This window comes from Stegostoma tigrinum, unplaced genomic scaffold (genome assembly GCF_030684315.1).
Source record: "Stegostoma tigrinum isolate sSteTig4 unplaced genomic scaffold, sSteTig4.hap1 scaffold_207, whole genome shotgun sequence".
NCBI classification, from domain to species: domain Eukaryota; kingdom Metazoa; phylum Chordata; class Chondrichthyes; order Orectolobiformes; family Stegostomatidae; genus Stegostoma; species Stegostoma tigrinum.
Window position 1 is genome coordinate 176,033 of NW_026728145.1, and position 26,523 is coordinate 202,555.

At 49.7% G+C, this 26,523-nt stretch overlaps 1 protein-coding gene across 1 annotated transcript in view; it reads left to right on the forward strand.

Annotated features, from left to right (window-relative positions):
- Positions 1-26,523, forward strand: part of LOC132207920 (utrophin-like) — a 94,950-nt gene that overhangs the window by 65,238 nt on the left and 3,189 nt on the right. The window contains exons 4-5 of the mRNA XM_059643739.1: positions 2,368-2,479; positions 20,056-20,176. Coding sequence (XP_059499722.1) covers positions 2,368-2,479; positions 20,056-20,176 — 233 coding nt within the window. The remainder of the gene's footprint in view (positions 1-2,367; positions 2,480-20,055; positions 20,177-26,523) is intronic.

The window sequence follows — 26,523 nt, forward strand, 5'->3', positions numbered from 1 at the left end:
CTGAATAGGTTTATACCACCATGGCAAATGAAAACCTTCCGTGCGAAGGGAACTTTGTGAAAATGTTGGAGAGAGACAGAGCAGGACCAATTTACAATAACGATTCCAGGGTTGAGATATCTCATTATGAAAATTGATTAGAGGAATTGGGACAGCTTTCCTCGAAGATGCTGAGACTTAGAAGAGATTATTTTGAATCTTGCAAAATCATTTGAGGTCTGGTCAGAGTAGACGAGGGGAAGACTTTGCTACTTGTGACAGAATTGAGAATAAGATGCAGAGGTTTGAAGTGATTGACTAAAGAAGTAACTGCAGTGTAAGAAATAGCTTTATCACAGTCTATAGAATGCATTTCCTAGAGGAGGCAGTTTCAGTAAAAGATGCAAGAAAGCACTAGTTGATTAATTAAAGAGAAATAATGTGCAGGTTAAGGAAAAGGCGCTAATTTGTGATATGTATTTGGAGATCTAGTTCAAACATGATGGACCAAATGGCTTCCTTTTACTGTGATTTGGACTTAAAATTACTTTAAAGTAAAGTGTAATTGGCTCTGGGACACGGCGGAAAAGGGTGAGGTAAACAGGACGTGAGTGATCGCAGACTTGACAGTTCGAGGGACAGATAGGAGATTTTGTAGCCGCAATCAGGAATCCAAACACAGAACTTGCATGAAAGAACAAAGAAGAGGAATAGATTCAGTTGCCCCGAGCAAAGACTGTGACCACACCTTCACCCGCTGTTGGAGAATCTGCCTGATATGAATGAACCAACCACCAATAGGTCCGCAACCAATCAGCACAACTTTCCTCGCGTGTTCATCCAGTGAGAAACACCAAGAGGAAGGCAGCCTTTTTCCTACATTTTGTAAGCTTGACCATTTGGGAAGAGAGCCCCCCTTCTCTGACATTCTGTTCTCTAAAGATCAAATGTATTGGTTCCTGATGTTGCGTGAGGCCAGTGAACTTCCATAATTCTACCACACTGTTGCTTCCAAATCTATTTCTTTCCTTACCATCTTCTCATGTTTCATCTTCTCAATCAACCGTCTGTCTGTGTTTCTTCCGAATGTTGTTCAGAAAAGTAATTCCTTTCATCCCTTTAACTTCCAAATTATGTTTGTTCCTCACGGAAACTGGTATTCTGCTTCACTTTATCTATTGCCTTGAAAATTCTGGACTAATCTGTAATTGACAGTGAGTTTCCTGTTAGCAGTGCTATTTACAAAAGGATTAACTGAACTTAACCACTTCAGTGCATAATTTAATATTGCCTTGCATATCTCCAAAAATTTTAAGAGCCTGCTGTTTGTACTTTTATGTTGGTTTTCATGGCTATTTAGTTTCTGCTCACACATTTGAGTGCTTGCTGAGTCTCAGAGTTTGGCTTCATGACAGGAATCCTGAAGACAATATCCTCTGTTTTGCACCATCTCATCGTATTGATGACCTACATTCTGTATGCAGTTCTATCCATTCATCTGTTGATAATTTCACACTACATTGATCAAGTCCTTCCATTTCAAGAGAACATTTTCCATTCTTGCAAGGGATTTGGCTATCACTGGTGAAGTTATCATTTGTTGTCCTTCACTAATTGCCGTTGAACTGAGTGGATGGCTGGGAGGGTGGTTCAGAGCTACCTACATTGCTGTGGCTCTGCAGCCACATGTAGTGGTGTAAGGATAATCGAATACTCCCCGAAAGGACATGAGTGAATCGGATGGGTTTTTACCAACATTTGTTGATAGTTTCATGATAATGTTGCTGGAAATAACTTTTAGTTCTGGGTATTTTTTAATGAAATGTAAATTTGACCAGCTACAGTGTTGGAACATGAACCTACATTCTCCAGAGCATTTAGCTCAATGATATTGCCACTATACCACTGTGACTCAGCCATTATTGCAGTTTATTTCTTCGCTATTTCTTCTCTTTCCCTGGAGTACTTCCCTTCTGCTGTCTGAGCTGAAAATGTGTGTCCTCCTCCTTCAGTGTTGCCTTCACAGCTTCACATGTTACAATCGCTGCTCGTCAGATTTACCTTTTCCAGGAAGATTCTGGCAAGGTTACTTCTAAATAGGTTTATGCCACCATGGCAGATGAAAACCTTCCATACTATGGGAACATTGCAGAGCAGAAGCAATTTAAATAATTCCAGGGATGGGATATCCCATTATGAAAATTGACTGGGGGAGTTGGGACAGTTTTCCTCGACTGACCTAGCATTTGCTTCTCCCCACACAATTTTGCCGTTTCTTCAAAATAAAAAAAAATACATAATTTAACTACTTAACTTGCATTCCTTGGATGGTTAAAAATATCCAAACAAAAATGAACATTTCTCTTACTTCTTGTTCTTCCTTAATAGGTGCCGCAGCCTCAAACACTTAAATTATGACATCTGCCGAAGCTGTTTCTTTTCGGGACGCACATCCAAGGGGCACAAGTTACATTACCCAATAGTGGAGTACTGCACTTCAGTGAGTAATACATTGTTCCACTTGATAGAATTGTTCCGATCTGTGGAAACTTAGGGATTTAACCATTTAAATACAATCTGCCCTCAAAGTTGAAGTAGTTTGCTAAAATGATAAAAGGCCAACAGCTTAAATCAGGCTTCAATACCAGAAATACAATGTTGTGCAGAAGCTCTTTGAGGTCAAGTTGAGGCTCACGCCCACTCTTTTCTCCAGCTTTGTCACCACCATTCTTAATCTCATCAAGAACAAGCTTCCCAGTGGCCTGAACAGGATGGATGGAAAACCTTTTCACCTCAACCAGTTAAAATCACAGAAGAAAATGACACTGACCTCGCTTCTGGAACTTCAGTATGTGGTTCACAACGTCATTTCCGCTCGCAGAAGTCTTCAAATCTCCCTTAAGGCCTTTGCAGAAGTATACTGAAGAATTAGCCTCAACCTTAAATTTGCCACCCAGGTTGATGGGGTTGTTAGGAAGGCATACTGTGTGTTAGGCTTCATTGGTAGAGGGATTGAGTTTCGGAGCCATGAGGGCATGTTGCAGCTGTACAAAACTCTGGTGCAGCCGCACTCGGAGTATTACGTACAGTTCTGGTCGCCGCATCATAGGAAGGATGTGGAAGCGTTGGAAAGGGTGCAGAGGAGATTTACCAGGATGTTGCCTGGTATGGAGGGAAGGCGTTATGAGGAAAGGCTGAGGGACTTGAGGCTGTTTTCGTTCGAGAGAAGAAGATTAAGAGGCGACTTAATAGAACCATACAAGATGATCAGAGCATGAGATAGGGTGGACAGTGAGAGTCGTTTGGCTCGGATGGCCATGTTTGACACGGTGGGGCATAGCTTTAAATTGAGGGGTGATAGATATAGGACAGAAGCCAGAGGTAGGTTCTTTACTCAGAGAGTAGTAACGGCATGGAATGCCCTGCCTGCAACAGTAGTAGACTTGCCAACTTGAAGGGCATTTAAATGGTCGTTGGATAAACATATGGATGATAATGGAATAGTGTAGGTTTGATGGGCTTCAGGTTGGTTTCACAACATCAAGGCCGAAAGGGCCTGTACTGCGCTGTTATGTTCTGTGTTCGAACCTCAAGATGACTCAAATCCTTTACCAATCTGTCAAGTTGTGGCCCATCTTTTCATCAAAATTAATAGAGAAATCCTCCCAAATGTAGAACATTTCCCTTAGATGGGACGCTCTCTCTCTTTTAAGGCTGACATCGATACAGAGATTCTAACATTACGTCCAATCTGCGAGTGGCACCTTTGGACTCCAGAGGATGAGAATGCACAATTGTGACATCTGTGCTGATCGCAAGATCCTTGAGTTCAAGGCATGCATCGTTCAGCCTCTTCTATATGACTGTGAAACCTGGATAACATAGAGCTGCCACTTCAAGACCCTTTCAGCACAGTTTTGTCATGGATTCTCCACATCAGCTAGGAGGAAAAACCTCCTAGCATCAGCATTGATGCCATGATGATTTGAAACAAACCCCATTGGGCTGGCCATGTACTTTGGATGCCTAAGTTATGACTACCAAAGTAAATTTTTGCCAACTCAAGGAAGGCATCTGATCAAGAAGTAAAAGGAAGCATTTCAAAGACCTTGAAATGTTCCTTCAAGAAATACTACATCGAGGTCAAAGTATGGGATATCCCCATTCAGAAGAAACCAACTTGGTGAATCTCCTGTATGAAGGCACATAATTCTTCAACAGCACCAGACAAGAAGTTGAAGTGTGGGAAAGGAACTGGAGAAAGGAATGCTGGTGTTCTCAAGGCCAAGACCACTTCCATCACACTGAAAGACCTCCTAAACATGTGGTCAGATATGTGGCTCTAGTTGAGGCTAATCAACCCGCACAGAGCTCATGACCTGTGATATGGAATTCCCAAGCTGGGCAATCATACTCATCAGCCAGTGATGGCTCTTAATATTGTGCAGAATGTGATTTGATCACAAATGAGGACTGTGTGTAGCTTTGAGCATTGCCACAGAAAGACCAGGTTTTATAGAATAATCAGAATGGTGCTGCATGAGAAACTGGAATTAGGAGGAGATAGGTGATACTTAATTGTTATTTGTTTCTGGGCCATTGGCATCGCTAACTGGGCCAGCATTTACTTCCCATCCTTAGTTACCCTTGTAATTGGTGAATCAATGTAGCCCATGTGCTGTAGGTAGACTCAGTCAGTCAGGGGAGAATTTCCAGGACTTTGACCCAGTGGTAGTGAAAGAACAGCAATATATTTCCAAGTTGAGATGGTGAGTGGCTTAGACAGGGTGTTGTAGGTGGTGCTGTTCCCATATATCTGTTACGCTTGCCCTTGTAGATGAAATTTGTCATAGGTTTGGAAAGTCCTGTCTCAGGATCTTTTGCAGATTTCTCAGTGCATCTCATAGATGGTGCACGCTGCTGCTATTGAGCACTGCAGGGAGGAGGCTGCTTTTTCCTGGATGGTGTCGAACTTCTTGAGTGCTTTCGCAGCTGCACCCATCTAGGCAAGTGGGGATTATTCCACCATTCTTCTGACTTGTTCCATGTAGCTGGTGGACAGGCTTGGGGAATCAGGAGGTGAGTCACTTGATGCAGTAATCGGAGCTTTGGGCCTGCTCTAGTAGCCACTGCATTTAAGGTCATTACCTGGTATTTGTGCAGTATCAATGCGACTTGCCAATTACCAGCCCAAGCCGAGACATCGTTCTGGCCTTGTTGCATTTGGACATGGACAGATTCAGTATCTGAGGAGTGGTGAATGATGCTGAATATTCTGCTATCCCTGGTGAACATCCCCACTTCTGAGCTTATGATGGAGAGATGATGGGATAAATCAGCTGAAGATGGTTAGGCTTCGGACTGTACCCTCAGGACCTCCTGCAGGTGACCTCTAACAACCAAAATGCCAATCATGAGAGGCGATGACCTAATGGTATTATGACTAGACTATTAATCCAAACACTCAGGTAATGTTCTGAGGACCTGGTTCAAATTCCACCATGGCACATAATGGAATTTAAATTCAATGAAAATCTGGAATTAAGCGTCTAATGATGATCGTAAATCCATTGCCAATTGTCGGAAAACCCCATCTGATTCACTTATGTTCTTTAGGGAAGGAAACTGCGTGGCCTGCTGTGGCCTACATGGAACTCCAGATATCAGTTGGGCAATTTGGGATGGGCAATAAAAGCTGGTCTAACCAGCAATTACCTCTTTCCGATTCAAGAATGAAAAAATATCGTCCTCTGTACAGATATTATTCCAACCAGTGGTGAGTTTCTGCTGGATTCCCACCAGCTCCAGTTATCCGAGCGCTCTTTGATGCCACACTCGGTCAAATGTAGCCATCCTTAGCTCACCTCGGGAATTCAACTCTTTTGACCATGTTTGAACAAAAGCTGTAATGAAGTCAGGAGCTGATGAGGTGGCAGAATTGAGGATCTTGTGCAGGGATCCGAGGGATGTGGCATATCGAGATTTCCAGAAAGAATTTGACCAGTTGCTGCATAAAAAAGTGAACCAGAAGGTTAGATCCAAGGGGATTAAGGGTAGAATATTGGTTTGAATAAAGGGCTGGCTAACTGACAGAAAGCTGAGTGTCAGGATAAATGAGTCTTTGCCTGGATGCTGAATTGTTACTGGTGGGTTGCTGCGGGGTTCAGGTCTCTGACCTGAACTATTTGTAACGTATACAAATGATATGTAAGCAGAGACAAAATGTAACATAACAGAATGCGTGGATGATTCTGAAAGAGATGGGAAAACAGCCTGTGATGTGAAATAAAACAGAGACAGCTGAATATTGACAGGCGAGGAGAATGGACCAGAATCTGGCAGGTGGTTAATGTGCATAAGCACAAGGCTTGCCTATTTTGTCCATGAAAAAAAGGGCGAATTTTTATTTAAATGGAGGGAAGGTTCAAAGTGTGTCAGTGCAGAGTTGTCTGGCTGTCTTTGTAGCTGAAAGTGGGTATGCAGGAAGAGCATAGCACAAGAAAGGCAGATGGAACTCTGGCATTTATCACCAAAGGACTGGATCATTAAAGTAACACAGTGTTTTTCCGAACACATTGGGTGTTGGTGAGACCAAAGTATTGTGTCCAGTTTTGATCCCCTTACTGAGGATGGATACATCTGCACTGGAGGCAGTTCAGAGGAGGTTGGACTGATTGAATCCCGGGATGAAAGGGCTGTCATATGAGAAGTTGCTGAGTAGCTTGTGCCTGTACTTGCTGGTGTTCGAGAGAGTGAGGGGGTGGTTCTGATTGAGGTATATAAAATAGTAAAGGGGATTGAAAAGATGGGCATTGAGCACATGTTCGCCATTGTGGGACAGTCTCAAACAAGAAGCTGTAGCTATCGAGTGAGAGATGGAATGTTCAAAATGGAGATGAGGAGAGAGTTGTGAATCTGTGGAATTCATTGCCCCTAAATGCAATGGAGGCAGCACCAATCGACCGATTCAAGAAAGAAATAGATATGTTTCTGATGAAAAACAGGGAGAAAGGGCCATGGGGAGCAGGCAAGAGAGTGGAGTTGAGATCAGGAAAGGATCAGCAACCACGGCTAACAAGATAAGTCAGGGACAGGATGAAAGCAAAAGAAAAAGCATAAAATGTGTTGTGGTTAGTGGGAAGCCAGTGGATTGGGAAGCCTTTCGAAAACTAGCGGCGGACATGTAAAAAGGCAATAAGGGGGAAGATGATGAAATTTGAGGGCAATATTAACGAGGGTAATATGGAAAAAAATTGCATGAGTTTTTTTCAGCTAGAAAAGGTATGAGAAAGGCAAGAGTACAAATAAAGAGAACAAAGAAAATTACAGCACCGGAACAGGCCCTTCGGCCCTCCGAGCCTGCTCCGATCGAGATCCTCTGTCTAACCTGTCACCTATTTTCTAAGGGTCTGTGTCCATTTGCTCCCTGCCTATCCATGTACCTGTCCATAAGACCATAAGACATAGGAGTGGAAGTAAGGCCATTCGGCCCATCAAGTCCACTCCGCCATTTCAGTCATGGCTGATGGGCATTTCAACACCACTTGCCTGCACTCTCCCCATAGCCCTTGATTCCTTTTGAGATCAAGAATTTGTCGATGTCTGCCTTGAAGGCATCCAACGTCCCGGCCTCCAAGCACTCTGCGGCAATGAATTCCACAAGACCACCACTCTCTGGCTGAAGAAATGTCGTCTCATTTCAGTTTTAAATTTACCCCCTCTAATTTTAAGGCTGTGCCCACGTGTCCAAGTCTCCCCGCCTAGCGGAAACAACTTCCTAGCGTCCACTCCTTCTAAACCATACATTATAGAACATAGAACATAGAACAGTACAGCACAGAACAGGCCCTTCAGCCCACAATGTTGTGCCGACCATTGATCCTCATGTATGCACCCTCAAATTTCTGTGACCATATACATGTCCAGCAGTCTCTTAAATGACCCCAATGACCTTGCTTCCACAACTGCTGCCGGCAACGCATTCCATGCTCTCACAACTCTCTGCGTAAAGAACCTGCCTCTGACATCCCCTCTATACTTTCCACCGACCAGCTTAAAACTATGACCCCTCGTGCTAGCCATTTCTGCCCTGGGAAATAGTCTCTGGCTATCAACTCTATCTATGCCTCTCATTATATTGTATACCTCAATTAGGTCCCCTCTCCTCCTCCTTTTCTCCAATGAAAAGAGACCGAGCTCAGTCAACCTCTCTTCATAAGATAAGCCCTCCAGTCCAGGCAGCATCCTGGTAAACCTCCTCTGAACCCTCTCCAAAGCATCCACATCTTTCCTATAATAGGGCGCCCAGAACTGGACGCAGTATTCCAAGTGCGGTCTAACCAAAGTTTTATAGAGCTGCAACAAGATCTCACGACTCTTAAACTCAATCCCCCTGTTAATGAAAGCCAAAACACCATATGCTTTCTTAACAACCCTGTCCACTTGGGTGGCCATTTTAAGGGATCTATGTATCTGCACACCAAGATCCCTCTGTTCCTCCACGCTGCCAAGAATCCTATCCTTAATCCTGTACTCAGCTTTCAAATTCGACCTTCCAAAATGCATCACCTCGTATTTATCCAGGTTGAACTCCATCTGCCACCTCTCAGCCCATCTCTGCATCCTGTCAATGTCCCGCTGCAGCCTACAACAGCCCTCCACACTGTCAACGACACCTCCGACCTTTGTGTCGTCTGCAAACTTGCTGACCCATCCTTCAATTCCCTCGTCTAAGTCATTAATAAAAATTACAAACAGTAGAGGCCCAAGGACAGAGCCCTGTGGAACTCCACTCACCACTGACTTCCAGGCAGAATATTTTCCTTCTACTACCACTCGCTGTCTTCTGTTGGCCAGCCAATTCTGTATCCAAGCAGCTAAGTTCCCCTGTATCCCATTCCTCCTGACCTTCTGAATGAGCCTACCATGGGGAACCTTATCATCTTGCAAGTTTCTATTAGATCTCCCCTCAACCTTCCAAACTCTAACGAGGACTATCCCAGGATCCTTAGCCGTTCATCATACGTTAAACCTACCATTCCAGGGATCATCCGTGTGAATCTCCGCCGGACATGCTCCAGGGCTAGTATGTCCTTCCTGAGGTTCAAAATTGGACACAGTATTCTAAATGGGGCCTAACTAGAGCCTTCAAAAGCCTCAGAAGCACATCGCTGCTTTTATATTCCAACTCTCTTGAGATAAACAACAACATTACGTTCGCTTTCTTAATTACGGACTCGACCTTCAAGTTAACTTGTAGACAATCCTGGACCAACACTTCCAGATCCCTTGGCACTTCTGAATTGCGAATTTTCTCACCATTTAGAAAATAGTCCATGCCTGTATTCTTTTTTCCAAAGTGCAAAACCTCACATTTACTCACATTGAATTTCATCAGCCATTTCCCTGGTCACTCTCCAAAACTGTCTACATCTTTCTGCAGCTTCCCCACCTCCTCAGTACGACCTGACTGTCCACCTATCTTCGTATCATCGGCAAACTTCGCCAGAATGCCCCCAGTCCCTTCATCCAGATCATTAATATATAAGGTGAACAGATGTGGCCCCAACACTGAACCCTGCGGGACACCGCTCGTCACCGGTTGCCATTCTGAAAAAGAGCCTTTTATCCCAACTCTCTGCCTTCTGTCAGACAGCCAGTCCTCAATCCAAGCCAGTAGCTCACCTTGAACACCATGGGCCCTCACCTTGCTCAGCAGCGTCGTGTGAGGCACTGTATCAAAGGCCTTTTGGAAGTCTAGATAGATAACATCTACTGGGATTCCCTGGTTTAACATACTTGTTACCTCTTCAAAGAATTCTAATAGGCACGACGTCCCCTGACTAAATCCATGCTGACTTGTTTTAATCTGACCCTGCACTTCCAGGAATTTAGAAATCTCATCCTTGACAATGGATTCTAGAATTTTACCAACTACTGAGGTTAGGCTAATTGGCCTGTAATTTTCCATCTTTTGCCTTGATCCTTTCTTAAACAAGTGAGTTACAACAGCAATTTTCCAATCATCTGGGACTTTCCCTGACTCCAGTGACTTTTGAAAGATCACCACCAATGCCTCCGCGATTTCCTCAGCCACCTCCCACAGAACTCTAGGATGTAGCCCATCGGGGCCAGGAGATTTATCAATTTTTAGACCCTTTAGGTTTTCTAGCACTTTCTCTTTTGAAATGCCTACCGTACTCAACTCTGCCCCCTGACTCTCCCTAATTGTTGGCATACTACTCATGTCTTCCACTGTGAAGACTGACGCAAAGTACTTATTGAGTTCTTCAGCTATTCCCTGATCTCCCATTACTAGCCTTCCAGCATCAATTTGGAGCGGCCCAATATCTACTTTGGCCTCTCATTTGTTTCTTGTGTATTGAATGAAGCTTTGACTATCATTTCTAATATTACTAGCTAGCCTACCTTCAAAATGATCTTCTCCTTCCTTGTTGCTCTCTTTGTTATCCTCTGTCTGTTTTAGTAGCCTTCCCAATCTTCTGATTTCCCAGTGCTCTTGGCCACTTTATAGGCTGTCTCTTTTACTTTGATATATTTCCTGACTTCCTTTGTCAGCCATGGCTGTCTAATCCCACCCCAGATAATCTTTGTTTTCTTTGGCATGAACCTCTGTACTCTGTCCTCAGTAACACGTATAAACTCCTGCCATTGTTGGTCTACTGTCTTCCCCGCTAGGCTCTGCTTCCAGTCGATCTTCGTCAATTCCCCTCTCATGCCCCTGTAATTACCTTTATTTAACTGGAATACCATTCCATCCGATTTTGCCTTCTCTCTTTCAAACTGCAGACCGAACTCTCCCATAGTATGATCACTGCCTCCTAAGTGTTCCCTTACTTTAAGATCTTTTATAAAGTCTGGCTCAGTGCATAGCACCAAGTCCAGAATAGCCTGTTCCCTTCTGGGCTCCATCACAAGCTGTTCCAAAAAGCCATCCTGCAAACATTCCATGAACTCTTTTTCTTTGGATCCACCAGCAACATTATTCACCCAATCCACCTGCATGTTGAAGTCCCCCATGATCACCGTGACCTTGCCTTTCTGACGTGCCCTATTTATTTCTTGGTGCATCTTGCGCCCCTCATCCTGATCACTGTTAGGAGGTGTGTACATAACTCCCATTATAGTTTTTTTTGCCTTTGTGGTTCCTCAATTCCACCCACATAGACTCCACATCTTCTGACCCTATGTCATTTAGTGCCGTAGATCTCATTCCATTCTTAACGAACAAGGGAACCTCACCCGCTCTGCCCACCTCCCTCTCTTTTCGATATGTTGTGAATCCTTGGATGTTTAACTGCCAGTCCTGAGCTCCCTGCAACCATGTCTCTGTGCTGCCTACCACATCATAATCATTCAAGAGGATTTGTGCTGTTAATTCATCTACTTTGTTGCGAATGCGAAGAGCATTTAGATGAAGTGTCTTAATGCGAGCTTTCTTATCAATATGAGAGAGGTTGGACATGCCAAGATGCCTTAAGTTATCCTTCCTTTTTGCTGTATTCCTAGTCTGCCTCGAGCTTAAATCCACCTGTACACATGCTATCCTGTTGCTTATCTTTCCATTTAACTCCATACTCCCTGTCTCTTTCACTTTCCCTTCCCCCCGACTCACGAGTTTAAAGTCTTATTGACCACCCTATTCATCTTTTTTGCTAGAACACTGGTTCCAGATCGGTTCAGGTGGAGACTGTCCCGATGGTACAGATCCCCCCCGGTTCCAAAACTGATGCCAATGCCCCATGAAATGGAATCCCTCTTTCCCACACCAATTCCTTCGCCACATGTTTACTTCCCTAACTTTCTTTTCCCTATGCCAATTGGCACGTGGCTCGGGCAGTAATCCAGAGATTATGACCCTTGAGGACCTGTACTTCAATTTCTTTCCTCGTGTTTCATAATCCCTGAGCAGGACCTCTACCCTAGCTTTGCCTATGATGTTAGTCCCAACGTGGACCACAACAACCGGATCTTCCCCCTCCTGCTCCAATATCCTTTCAACCCGGTCGGAGATGTCTCGCACCCTGGCACCGGGCAGGCAACACACCGTGCGGGACGCCCGATGCAGCTTGCACAGGATACTATCTGTCCCTCTAATTATAGAATCCCTGATAACAACTACCTGTCTTTTTGCTCCCCCCCTCTTGAATGACCTTGTGCGCCACGGTGCCATGGTCAGCTGGCTCATCCTGTCCACAGTCCTTTTCCTCAACCGTACAGGGAGCAACAATCTCATACCTGTTGCAGGTATCTGTCCAGATATATCTGAAAAGACGCTAATGTGTCTGCGTCTACCAGCTCCGCTGGCACCGCGTTCCAGGCACCCACCACCCTCTGTGTATAGAACTTTCCACGCCTATCTCCCTTAAACTTTCCTCCTCTCACTCTGAACTCATGACCCCTAGTAATTGAGTCCCCCACTCTGGGGAATAAGCTTCTTGCTATCCACCCTGTCTCTCCCCTCATGATTTTGTAGACCTCAATCAGGTATCCCCAATCTCCATCTTTCTCATGAAAATAATCTTAATCTACTCAACCTCTCTTCATAGCTAGCACCCTCCATACCATGCAACATCCTGGTGAACCTCCGCTGCACCCTGCCCAAAGCGTCCACGTCCTTTTGGTAACGTACACAGTACTCTAAATGTGACTGAACCAAAGTCTTATACAACAGTACATGACCTGCCAACTCTTGTACTCAATACCCCGTCCGATGAAGGAAAGCATGCCGTATGCCTTCTTGACCACCCTCTTCACCTGGCTTGCCACCTCCAGGGAATAATGGACCTGAACACCCAGGTCTCTCTGTTCATCAATTTTCCCTAGGACTTTACCATTTACTGTATAGTTCGCCCTTGAATTAGATCTTCCAAAATGCATCACCTCACATTTGCCCGGATCGAACTCCATCTGCCATTTATCTGCCACACTCTGCAGTCTATCTATATTCTGCTGTAATCTCTGACAGTCCCCCTCACTATCTGCTGCTCCACCAATCTTAGTGTCATCTGCAAACTTGCTGATCAGACCACCTACACCTTCCTCCAAATCATTTACGTATATCACAAACAACAGTGGTCCCAGCACAGAACCTTGTGGAACACCACTGGTCACAGGTCTCCAATTTGAGAAACTCCTTACTACCACTACTCTCTGTCTCCTGTTGCCGAGCCCATTTTTTTTTTATCCATCGAGCGAGCACACCCTGGACCCCATGCGACTTCACTTTCTCCATCAGCCTGCCATGGGGAACGTTATCAAACACCTTACTGAAGTCCATGTAAATGACATCTACAGCCTTTCCCTTTCAATCAACTTTGTCACGTCGTCAAAGAATTCTATTAAGTTGGTTAGACATGACCTTCCCTGCACAAAACCATGTTGCCTATCACTGATAAGCTGATTTGCTTCCAAATGGGAACAGATCCTATCCCTCAGTATCTTCTCCAGTAGCTTCCCGACCACTGACGTCAGGCTCACTGGTCAATAATTACCTGGGTTATCCTTGCTAACCTTCTTAAACAAGGCGACAACATGAGCAAGTCTCCAGTCCTCCGGGACCTCACCCGTGTCTAAGGATGCTGCAAAGATGTCTGTTAAGGCCCCGGCTATTTCCTGTCTCGCTTCCCTCAATAACCTGGTATAGATCCCCACCTTAATGCCTTTTTGGAGACCCAACACTTCATCCTTCCTTGTGTCAACTTGACCTGGAGTAAGCAAACATCTATCCCTCACATCACCATCTGTCATGTCCCTCCCCTTGATGAATACCGATGCAAAGTATTTGTTAAGAATGTCAAGATAATACAATGTGAGGCTGGATGAACACAGCAGGCCAAGCAGCATCTCAGGAGCTTTTGTGCTCCTGAGATGCTGCTTGGCCTGCTGTGTTCATCCAGCCTCACATTGTATTATCTTGGAATTCTCCAGCATCTGCAGTTCCCATTATCTCTGTTAAGAATGTCACCCATTTTCTCTGACTCAGTGCATAACGTTGCTTCTTTGTCCTTAAGTGGGCCAATCCTCCCTCTAGTTACCCTCTTGCTCTTTATATATGAATAAAAGGCTTTGGGATTTTCCTTAACCATGTTTGCCAGCAATATCTCATGTCTTCTCTTAGCCTTCTTCATCCCTCGTTTCAGATGCGCTCGAAATTCCCCGTGTTCTTCCAAAGATTCATCTCTCTTCAGTCGCCTGGACCTAATCTATGCTTCCTTTTTCCTCTTGGCTAGTCTCACAATTTCATCTGTCACCCATGGTTCCCTCATCTTGCCTTTTCTGTTCCTCATTTTCACAGGAACATGTCCTGCACGCTAATCAAACTCTCTTTAAAAGCCTCCCACATATCAAATGTGGATTTACCTTCAAACAGTTTCTCCCAATCTAAATTCCCCAGATGCTGCCAAATCTTGGTATAGTTGGCCTTCCCCCAGTTTAGAACTCTTCCTTTAGGACCACTGCCATCCTTGTCGATGAGTATTGTAAAACTTAGGGAATTGTGGTCGCTATTTCCAAAGTCACTCCCTGCTGTAATTTCAACCATCTGGCTGGGTTCATTCCCCAGCACCAGGTCCAGTATGGCCCCTTCCCGAGTTGGACTACATACACACTGCTCTTGAAAACCCTCCTGGACACACCTTACAAATCCTGCTCCATCTTGACCCCTAACACTAAGTGAATCCCAGTCAATGTTGGGAAAATTAAAATCTCCCATCACCACCACCCTGTTTCTCCTACACCTTTCCATTATCTGTTTACATATTTGTACCTCTATCTCACGCTCGCTGTTGGGAGGCCTGTAGTACAGCCCCAGCATTGTTACTGCATCCTTCCTATTTCTGAGTTCTACCCATATTGCCTCAATGCTTGAGCCCTCCATGGGGCCCTCCTTCAGTACAGCTGTGATATCGTCTTCGACCAGTATTGCAACTGACATTAAAAAGTAGCAGTAGATCACTGGAAAAGGAGGCTGAAGAATCAGTATGAGGAACGAAGAAATGGAAGAGGAACTGAACAGGTACTTTGTATCAGTCTTCATGGTGGAAAACACCAATCGCATACTAGAACTTTGAGAGTTAGGGGCAGTGGTGAATTTCATAGCCATAACTAAGGAAAAGGTGCTCGGGAAGCAGAAAAGTCTGAAGGTGGACCAATCACCCCTGGACCAGATGGACTGTACTGCAGAGTTCTGAAGGAGATAGCTGAGGAAATTGTTGAGGCATTAGTGCTGATCTTTCAGGAATCACTGGAGATAGGGAGGATCTCAGGGATTTGGAAAATGGCTAAAGCAACACCCCTGTTTATGAAAAGAGAGAGGCAGAAGAAGGGAAATTATAGGTCAGTTATCCTGACCTCAATCATTGGTAAGATTTTAGAGTCCATTATTAAGGATGAGATTGCAGAGACCTTGGAAGTACATGACAAAATCGGGCTGAATCAGCACAGCTTCATCAAGGGGAAGTTATACTTGACAAATCTGTTAGAATTCTTTGAGTAGAAAGTGAGCAAGTTAGACAAAAGGAAGCCAGTGAATGTGATTTGTTTGGATTTCCAGAACGCTGTTGAGAAGGTACCAAATAAGATGAGAGCCCATAGTGCTTTAGCAAGGTACTGCCATAGATAGAGCATTGGCTGACTGTCAGAAGGCAGAGAGTGTAAATAAAGGGGTCTTTTACAGGATGGCAGCTGGTGACTAGTGGAGTCCTGCAGGGATCAGTGTTGGGACCACAACAGTTCACGTAATACCTTAATGATATGTACGAAGCAACTGAGACATTGTTGCTGAGTTTACAGTCGACACAGTGACAGATGGAGGGACAGATAGCAGTGAGGAAGTTGAAGAAGGACTTGCATAGGCTCGGAGACTGGGCAAAGAAGTGGCAGACAGAGACTGTGTGGGACACTGTGAGGTTATGTGCTTTGGTAGGAAAAATGGAGGCGTAGATTATTTTCTAAATGAGAACGGGCATTTGAGGTCTGAAGCACAACTGTCCCTCGTTGCCCTTGAGAAGGTAGCAGTTAGTTTCCTTCTTGAACTGCTGAAAGTACATTTGCTGTTGGTAGATACAATGTCATTAGGGAGGGAATTTTGGATTTTGACCCAGCATGTTATCAGCTGAGCCTGAACATGGTCCAGTTCACTCTGCACAAAATAACCCTTTTTACCCCTGGAATTAACATCATGAACGTTCTGAGAACTGCTGTTGTAAGCATATCCTCGCTTAATAGACCAAAACTGTACACTGTGCTCCTTGAGTGGCGTCACCAATGTCTTGTGTGGAAAGATTTCCACTCCTTCCCTCCTTGAAATAAAGATTTGCACCTCACGTGCCTTCTAAAATACATGCTGTGCATAGAAGCTAAATTTTTGTGCTTCATGTACGCCTTTTGGAAATCCAAATTAACGACATCTGCTAATTTCACTTCAACGACCCGGTTTGTTGAAGAATTAGAATTCCTTGAAGTAGAAACTCAAATGGATTCACCATATTTTTAAATTTATCCTTTTCACTTAACTTATCAAATCTGCCTGAATATGATCTAAATGGTTTGCTGCTGCCTTCTCAATAATAAATTCTAGCAATTTCCCAATGACAAACTTTAGACGAAGTAAATCGTACTTCGCTGCATTCTGCTGGGATCTTCCCACAATCTAGAAAAGATTACAGCCAATACATCCATTTGGGCAGCACGGTGACTCAGTGGTTAGCTCTTCAGCCTCACAGCGCCGGGGCCCGGGTTCGACTCCAGCCTTGGGTAACTGTCTGTGCGGAGTTTGCACATTCTCCCTGTGTCTGCATGGGTTTGCTCCATGTGCTCAAATTTCCTCCCGCAGTCCAAAGATGTGCAGGCTAGGTGGATCGGCCATGCTGAATTGCCCATCGTGTACAGTGGTGTTTGGGTTATAGGGGTGGGGTGGGATGCTGCAAGGGGCGATGTGGACTTGTTGGGCTGACGGACCTGTTTCCACACTGTAGGGAACCTAATTTAATCTCATCTCTGCAGTCAACTCTTATAATCCTCCATGTTATCATCTAATTTAGTCTGAAGGGATGCCTGAGAACTAACGAAGTGAGGGAACAGGTTTTATGTCTGTATTAATTGAGGATGAATTGAGTGTGAGTTGGTTGTATAAATATGGGAGCTAGTAATTAGGGGTTGAAGTTTATGGAGTATTATTAAAAGAAATAAAGCTCTGATGGTACGATGTGGGGTTGGACTCTTTGCATACCTGGGATCCAAGTCTTTAGGTCCAGGGAACCTGTTAACTTCGTCTTCTCAGTTTTCCTCAATGTTTCCTTGAGGATTTCCTTCTCCCTTTCGCTCCCTACTTTTCGCCCATTGATATTTTTTGTATGTTTTCTACTGTGAAATCAGATAGAAAATATTGGTTCAAAGCTTGTGCCATTACCCTCATTTCCCATCATGAATTCCCCAGTCTCACCCTCTCATGAGCCATTATTCACTGTCTTTACTCTTTTCCTTTTGATACACTTGTGGAAGCCTTTACTGTATTTATATTCATGTCTCCCTCATTATTACTTTGGTCATCTTTTGTTCACATCTGAAATATTTCCAGTTCCACAATTTTCCAATCTTTCTTTCAATTTATACTATCTTTAACTTTCTTAGATAGCAACAGATGGCACCATGGTGCATTCTAGCTGTACATCCTTTCATTCTAAATTGACAATATTTTTGTTCAGAGTTATGAAATATCCCCTGAAACATCTGCCATTGTTTCTCTATGGTCTTACCTTTTAAACTATTTTCCCAGTTCAACTCTGCCTTTATACTCCTGAATTATCTTCAATGAAAGTTTAAGATATTAAACAGTTTCAGACCGAATTCTCAACCTCGTCCTTGATGTAAAATTCTACCACATCCTGATCATTCTTATCCAGAGAATCCTATACTATTGATGAGTTGTATCTCAAAACATACTATCAGGTCTAAAATATCTTAATCCCTGCTTGGTTCCAGTGGTACTGTTTTAAGACTCCAAATGCATTCTGTGAATATATGCTGAGGGGTAGATAACTGCTCTTAACATCAAGGTGCCATTCAACCAAGTATGACATCAAGGAGCCGTCGCAAAGCTGCAGTCAGTAAGAATCAGGTGAAAAACCCTCTGCTGGCTGGAACCTTACCATAAAGGAAGTGGTTGTGGTTGTTGGAAGTCAGTTGCCCCAACTCCAAAGCATCACTGCGGGGGTTACGTAAATTTGTGCCCTGAGCTCAACCATCTTCAACTATTTGATCAAATGCCATCCCTCCGTCAGAAGGTCGTACGTGGGGATGTTCTCAGTTGATTGTGCAATGTTCAGCACCACTCATAGCTCCTCAGATGCTGAAGTAGTCCATATCCACGGAACAAAACTAGTTTTGAGCTGAAGAGAAGCAAGTGGTAGTTGTGCTGCGCAAGTTACAGGCAATGAACGTCACCATTAAGGAGAATCTAACCATTGCCCCATGACTTCCACTCCTTTACTGCCAATATGCTGAGGCTTATCAGGTTTCCAGAAACTGAATTGGACCAAACTTATAATTATTGTGACGACAAGAGCAGGTCAGAGGTTAAGAATTCTGCAGTGAATAATGAGCCCCCTGTCTACACAAAGCCTGTCCACCATCTATCAAGCCCAAGTCAGGAATGTAATCTCCACTGGTCAGGACTGGTGCAGCTCCGTCAACACTCAGGAAGCTTGAACCATATGGGACAAAGCAGCCTGTTGGATTGGTACCCCACCCACCACCTTCAACATCTGTTCTATCATCACTAATGTATAATTAGTGCCCCATGCAAGTTTCCCTCCAAGCCACACACACTATCCTGACTCGGAACGATATCACTGTTCATTAATAGTCATTGAGTTAAGATTCTGGAGCTTCTTTCTGAACAGCACTGCTCTAAGGACTGCAGTTATTCAAGAAGGCAGCTCACCACCACCTTCTCCAGGGTAATTGGGCTTAGCCAGCAACATCCACATCCCGTGAATAAAAAAGAATCTTCCAGACTACCTGTGCCAATTGAATTCACAGTTTATTGTAACATCTTTCTGACAAGATCCCATTACTTCTTGGTCTATAGCCTCTCTGCTATCCTGGACTGTATCTTCTGTCAGGGGATCTATGAATCTGAAACTGTCACAGCCGTGACTTCTTTCCTTTGCTGCTCCTTATCTCGACCCAAACTGATTCTATATTTTGCCTGGGAGCCAGTTAGCTCAGTTGGCTGGTTTGTAATTCAGAATGATACCAACAGCATGGGATACTACACTGTCTGAAGTTACAATGAAGGAGTCTCCTTCTCAACCTGTCTCCTCATCTGAGGTGTGGTAACCTTCAATTTAAACCACCTCCAGATATCTCTCTTGACTGTGAGAGCAGCCCTGTGGTCCCGCCTGGGACTATAGTGACTTTGAATCTCCAAACCAAGATAATTTCTCACCAATGTATTGATCTCATCTTTGACACTGTACAGAAAACCAAAAAAATTAAACCCAATGAGATGAATTTTGGATCACTGGATTACATGGCAAAATTGGACAAAAAAATGCACTATTGTTAAAATAATTAGCAGTTCAACCAGAAAGGCCACTAATGTGAATCCTGGATCTGTGTATCATTTGAAATGACTTAATTGTATAGTTCTCGTATTTGGCCACAAGATGGAGAATTCTTCTCAGGTGATGTTGTAGCCAGAAGATAGAAAGATGACAGAAATGTTTGGAGAGATGTGGGCCAAGCACAGGCAGGTGGAACTAGTTCAGTTTGGGATTGTGATCAGCATAGACTGGTTGGACCAAAGGATCTGTTTTCATGCTGTCTGACTCTATGAAACTGAAGCTTAATAGTCTGAAACTCACATTCAGACATATCTAACTTTATCATAATCTTACAGAAAGATAGCCGACTTTATCCCTCGGAGTTGCAGACTCTTCAATTTTACATCTTCAAAGACATTTAGCAGGGAGAGCATGGATTATAGAGTGAGTTGAGTAGATTGGTTCATTGTTAATTCTGAACTAAATTTGATTTATTTTACATTTTTAGACAACATCAGGTGAAGATGTGCGTGATTTCACCAAGGTGCTGAAAAATAAGTTCAGATCAAAGAAATACTTGGCCAAGCATCCTCGTTTGGGTTATTTCCCAGTACAAACAGTCCTAGAAGGTGAGAACCTTGAGATGTAAGTTTATTGATGTGAGATTTACTAATGTATCAATGCCCATTTGGGAGTTGACAAATATTGCAGCATTATTCATTCTGCAGCTTAGCAGGAGAGTGAGGTTGTCCATTTGCGCATATGTCAGACATACACAATACAAAAACAAGGGGGGCTTAATGATATCATTGGTCCTCTCGCCTTCAAAACAGTGTTGTTACTCAGAGAGTGCATCTGCTGAGGACTTGTTGATACTGTCACTAACGTGCAACCTTCCTTGATATCTTTCTCTGTCCTCCAGTTCTGTCTTTAAAAACGACAATCAATTACCCGCTCCTCAAAAGAAAAGAACCTTTGGCTGAACAGAGAACAAAGAACAGTACAGGCCCTTCGGCCCACGATGTTGTGCCGACCTATTATCCCACTAAGATCAAGCTACCCTGCATACCCTTCATTTTACTGTCCTTCATGTGCCTTTCCAAGAGTCGCTTAAAAGTCTCTCAATGTATCTGACTCCATTACCACTGCCAGCAGTGCATTCCACACACCCGCCACTCTCTGTGTAAAGAACTTAGCTCTGACATCTCCCCTCCTCCTTCCTCCAGTCACCTTAAAATTTCTCCCCCTCGTAATAGTCATTTCTGCTCTGGGAAAAAATCTCTGACTATCCACTCCAGCTATGCCTCTCATCATCTTGTATACCTCAATCAAGTCACCTCTCATTCTTCTTTGCTCCAATGAAAAAAGTCCTCACCCCCGAACCCTTTCTCCTAAGACCTGCCATCCATTCCATGCAGCATCCTGCTAACTCTCTTCTACACCCTCACTAAAGCTTCCACATCCTCCCTGTAATGAAGCAACCAGAACTGAAGGCAATATTCCAAGCGCTGCTCCATCCCCATGAACTAATGCTCGATTCCAAATCCCTTTCCTCTTGATGCTTTAAATTCATTGCTGTCTTTCGTGTAATTTCATATTTGAATTCACTGGATCAACTTGCCCCTGCATTCCTGAGACGGTCACAGCGACTTCCCCCCGGCAGTCCTGTCCCGCTCACAGTGACTTCTACCAGCAGTCCTGATCCGCCCGAAGTGACTTCTCCCCGCAGCCCTGACCCGCTCACAGGGACTGGCCCCCGCAGCCCTGACCCGCTCACAGACTGGCCCTTGCAGCCCTGACCTGCTCACAGTGACTGGCCCCCGCAGCCCTGACCCGCTCACAGGGACTGGCCCCCGCAGCACTGACCCGCTCACAGGGACTGGCCCCCGCAGCCCTGTCCTGCTCACAGGGGCTGGCCCCCGCGGCCCTGACTTGCTCACAGGGACTGGCCCCCGCAGCCCTGACCCGCTCACAGGGACTGGCCCCCGCGGCCCTGACTTGCTCACAGGGACTGGCCCCCGCAGCCCTGACCCACTCACAGTGACTGGCCCCCGCGGCCCTGACCCGCTCACAGCGTACTGCCCCCCGCAGCCGTGTCCCGCTCACAGCGTGCTGCCCCCCGCAGCCGTGTCCCGCTCACAGCGGACTGGGCCCCGCAGCCCTGTCCCGCTCACAGGGACTGGGCCCCGAAGCCCTGTCCCGCTCACAGCGTACTGCCCCCCGCAGCCGTGTCCTGCTCACAGCGTACTGCCCCCCGCAGCCGTGTCCTGCTCACCGCGTACTGCCCCCGGCAGCCATGTCCCGCTCACAGGGACAGGCCCCCGTAGCCCTGACCCGCTCGCAGGGCCTGGCCCCCACAGGCCTGACCCGCTCACAGGGACTGGCCCACGCAGCACTGACCCGCTCACAGGGACTGAACACCGCAGCCGTGTCCCGCTCACAGGGACTGGACCCCGCAGCCCTGACCCGTTGAGAGGGACTGGCCCCCGCAGCCGTGTCCCGCTCACAGGGACATGCTCCCGCAGCCCAGACCCGCTCGCATCGACTTGCCCCCCGCAGTCCTCTCCTGCTCACAGCGACTTGCCCCCCGCAGTCCAGCCCCGCTCACCGCCTACTGCACCCCGCAAACCTTTCCCGCTCACTGGGACTGGGCCCTGCAGCCCTGTCCCGCTCATAGGGACTGGCCCCTGCTGCACTGACCCGCCCACAGGGACTGGCCTCCGCAGCCCTGACCCGCTCACAGAGACTGGTCCCCGCAGCCCTGACCCGCTCACCGCGTACTGCCCCCCGCAGCTGTGTCCCGCTCACAGATACTGCCCCCTGCAGCCGTGTCCCGCTCACAGCGGACTGGCCCCCGTAGCCCTGACCCGCTCACAGCGACTTGCCCGCCGCAGTCCTGTCCCGCTCACAGCGTGCTGCCCCCCACAGCCCTGTCCCGCTCAAAGGGACTGGGCCCCGCAGTCCTGTCCCGCTCACCGCGTACTGCCCCCCACAGCCCTGTCCCGCTCACAGGGACTGGCCCCCGCAGCCCTGACCCGCTCACAGGGACTGGCCCCCGCGGCCCTGACCCGCTCACAGCGACTTGCCCGCCGCAGTTCTGTCCCGCTCACAGCGTGCTGCCCCCCGCAGCCGTGTCCCGCTCACAGAGACTGGGCCCCGAAGCCCTGTCCTGCTCACAGCGTACTGCCCCCCGCAGCCATGTCCCGCTCACAGGGACTGGCCCCCGTAGCACTGATCCGCTCACAGGGACTGGCCCCCGCAGCACTGACCCGCTCACAGGGACTGAACCCCGCAGCCGTGTCCCGCTCACAGGGACTGGACCCCGCAGCCCTGACCCGCTCACCGGGACTGGCCCCCGCAGCCCTGACCCGCTCATCGGGACTGGCCCCCGCAGCCCTGACCCGTTGAGAGGGACTGGCCCCCGCAGCCCTGACCCGCTCACCTCGTACTGCCCCCCGCAGCCCTGACCCGCTCACCGCCTACTGCCCCCCGCAGCTGTGTCCCGCTCACAGATACTGCCCCCTGCAGCCGTGTCCTGCTCACAGCGGACTAGGCCCCGCAGCCCTTTCCCGCTCACAGGGACTGGCCCCCGTAGCCCTGATCCACTCACAGCGACTTGCCCCCCACAGTCCTAACCCGCTCACAGCGACTTGCCCCCCACAGTCCTAACCCGCTCACAGCAACTTGCCCCCGACAGTCCTGACCCGCTCACAGCGTACTGGCCCCCGCAGCCATGTCCCGCTCACAGGGACTGGCCCCATATCCCTGACCCGCTCACAGGGACTGGCCCCCGCAGCCGTGTCCCGCTCACACGGACTGTCCACCGCAGCCCAGACCCGCTCATCGGGACTGGGTTCCGCAGCCCTGTCCCGCTCACAGTGAACTGCCCCCCGCAGCCGTGTCCCGCTCACAGCAGGTGGGCCCCGCAGCCCTATCCCGCTCACAGGGACTGGGCCCCGCAGCCCTGTCCCGCTCACAGCGTACTGCCCCCCGCAGCTGTGTCCTGCTCACAGCGTACTGCCCCCCGCAGCCATGTCCCGCTCACAGGGACTGGCCCCCGTAGCCCTGACCCGCTCACAGGGACTGGCCCCCACAGGCCTGACCCGCTCACAGGGACTGGCCCCCGCAGCACTGACCCGCTCACAGGGACTGAACCCCGCAGCCGTGTCCCGCTCACAGGGACTGAACCCCGCAGCCGTGTCCCGCTCACAGGGACTGAACCCCGCAGCCGTGACCCGCTCACAGGGACTGGACCCCGCAGCCCTGACCCCCTCACAGGGACTGGCCCCCGCAGCCCAGACCCGCTCACAGCGTATTGCCCCCTGCAGTCCTGACCCGCTCACAGCGGCCTGCCCCCGCCGCCCTGACCCGCTTGAAGCGGCCTGGGCCCCGCCGCCCTGACCCGCTTGCAGCGGCCTGGGCCCGGCCGCCCTGACCTGCTCGCAGCAGCCTGCCCCCGCCGCCCTCACCCGCTGGAAGGGACTGGGCTCCGCCGCCCTGACCCGCTCACAGCGGCTTGGGCCCCGCAGCCCTGTCCCGCGCACAGGGACTGGGCCCCGGCGCCCTGACCCGCTCGCAGCGACTTGGCCCCATCAGCCCTGTCCCGCTCACAGCGTATTGCCCCCGCAGCCCAGACCCGCTCGCAGTGGCCTGCCCCCACAGCCCTAACCGGCTCGAAGCGGCCTGCTGCCGCTGCCCTGACCCGCTTCCAGGGACCGGGCCCCGCAGGCCTGGCCCCGCCGCCGTGACTCGCTCACGGCGGCCTACCCCCGCCGCCCTGACCCGCTGACAGGGACCAGGCCCCCCAGCCTTGACCCGCTCACAGCGACCTGGCCCCGCTGCCCTGACCCGCTCACAGCGCCCTGCCCCCTGCGCCTTGACCTGCTCACAGCGGCCTGCCCCCTCAGTCCTGAGGCGCTGGCAGGGACTGGGCCCCGGCGCCCTGACCCGCTTGCAGCGGCCTGGGCCCTGCCGCCCTGACCCGCTTGCAGCGGCTTGGGCACGGCTGCCCTGACCTGTTCGCAGCGGCCAGCCCCCGCCGCCCTGACCCGCTGGCAGGGATTGGGCCCCGCCGCCCTGACCCGCTCACAGCGGCCTGGGCCCCGTAGCCCTGTCCCGTGCACAGGGACTGGGCCCTGGCGCCCTGACCCGCTCGCAGCGACTTGGCCCCATCAGCCCTGACCCGCTCACAGTGGCCTGCCCCCTGCACCCCTGACCCGCTCACAGCGGCCTGCCCCCTGCGCCTTGGCCCGCTCACAGCAGCCTACCCCCGCCGCCCTGACCCGCTGACAGGGACCAGGCCCCCCAGCCTTGACCCGCTTGAAGCGGCCTGGGCCCCGCCGCCCTGACCCGCTTGCAGCGGCCTGGGCCCGGCCGCCCTGACCTGCTCGCAGCAGCCTGCCCCCGCCGCCCTCACCCGCTGGCAGGGACTGGGCTCCGCCGCCCTGACCCGCTCACAGCGGCCTGGGCCCCGCAGCCCTGTCCCGCGCACAGGGACTGGGCCCCGGCGCCCTGACCCGCTCGCAGCAACTTGGCCCCATCAGCCCTGTCCCGCTCACAGCGTATTGCCCCAGCAGCCCAGACCCGCTCGCAGTGGCCTGCCCCGACAGCCCTAACCGGCTCGAAGCGGCCTGCTGCCGCTGCCCGGACCCGCTTCCAGGGACCGGGCCCCGCAGGCCTGACCCGCTCACAGGGGCCTGGCCCCGCCGCCGTGACTCACTCACAGCGGCCTACCCCCGCCGCCCTGACCCGCTGACAGGGACCAGGCCTCCCAGCCTTGACCCGCTCAGAGCGACCTGGCCCCGCTGCCCTGACCCGCTCACAGCACCCTGCCCCCTGCGCCTTGACCCGCTCAGAGCGGCCTGCCCCCGCCGCCCTGACCCGCTGACAGGGACTGGGCCCCGAAGCCCTGACCCGCTCACAGCGGCTTGCCCCCTCAGTCCTGAGCCGCTGGCAGGGACTGGGCCCCGGCGCCCTGACCCGCTCGTCGCGGCCTGCCCCCGCCTCACTGACCCGCTTGCAGCGGCCTGGGCCCCGCCGCCCTGACCCGCTGGCAGGGATTGGGCCCCGCCGCCCTGACCCGCTCACAGCGGCCTGGGCCCCGCAGCCCTGTCCCGTGCACAGGGACTGGGCCCTGGCGCCCTGACCCGCTCGCAGCGACTTGGCCCCATCAGCCCTGACCCGCTCACAGTGGCCTGCCCCCTGCACCCCTGACCCGCTCACAGCGGCCTGCCCCCTGCGCCTTGGCCCGCTCACAGCGGCCTACCCCCGCCGTCCTGACCCGCTGGCACGGACCGGGCCCCGCCGCCAGGACCCGCTCACAGCGGCCTGGGCCCCGCAGCCCTGTCCCGCTCACAGGGACCCTGGCCCTGCCGCCCTGACCCGCTCGCAGTGGTCTGGGCCCCGCAGCCCTGACCCGCTCACAGCGTATTGCCCGCTGCAGTCCTGACCCGCTCACAGTGTCCTGCCCCCTCAGTCCTGACCCGCTGGCAGGGACTGGGCCCCGGCGCCCTGACCCGCTCACAGCGACTGGACCCGCAGCCCTGACCCGCTCACGGGGACTGGCCCCCGCAGCCCTGACCCGCTCACAGCGGCCTGGGCCCCGAAGCCCTGACCCGCTAACAGCGGCTTGCCCCCTGCAGTCCTGACCCGCTGGCAGGGACTGGCCCCCGATCCCTGACCCGCTCACAGCGATTTGCCCCCTGCAGTCCTGTCGCGCTCAGTGGGACTGGCCCCCGCAGCCCTGACCCGCTCACTGTGACTTGCCCCCGCAGCCCTGACCTGCTCACAGTGACTTTCCCCTCCTTCCTGACCTGCTCACAGGCACTTGTTCCCTCCGTCGTGACCCGCTCACAACGACTTGTCCCCTCTGTCCTGTCCCGCTCACAGCGTCTTGCCTCCCATTCCTCTTAGACAGGTCACCCCTTGCTCAGAAACGGTCCCAATTATCGATGAACCGGAAACCCTGCCCCCTGTG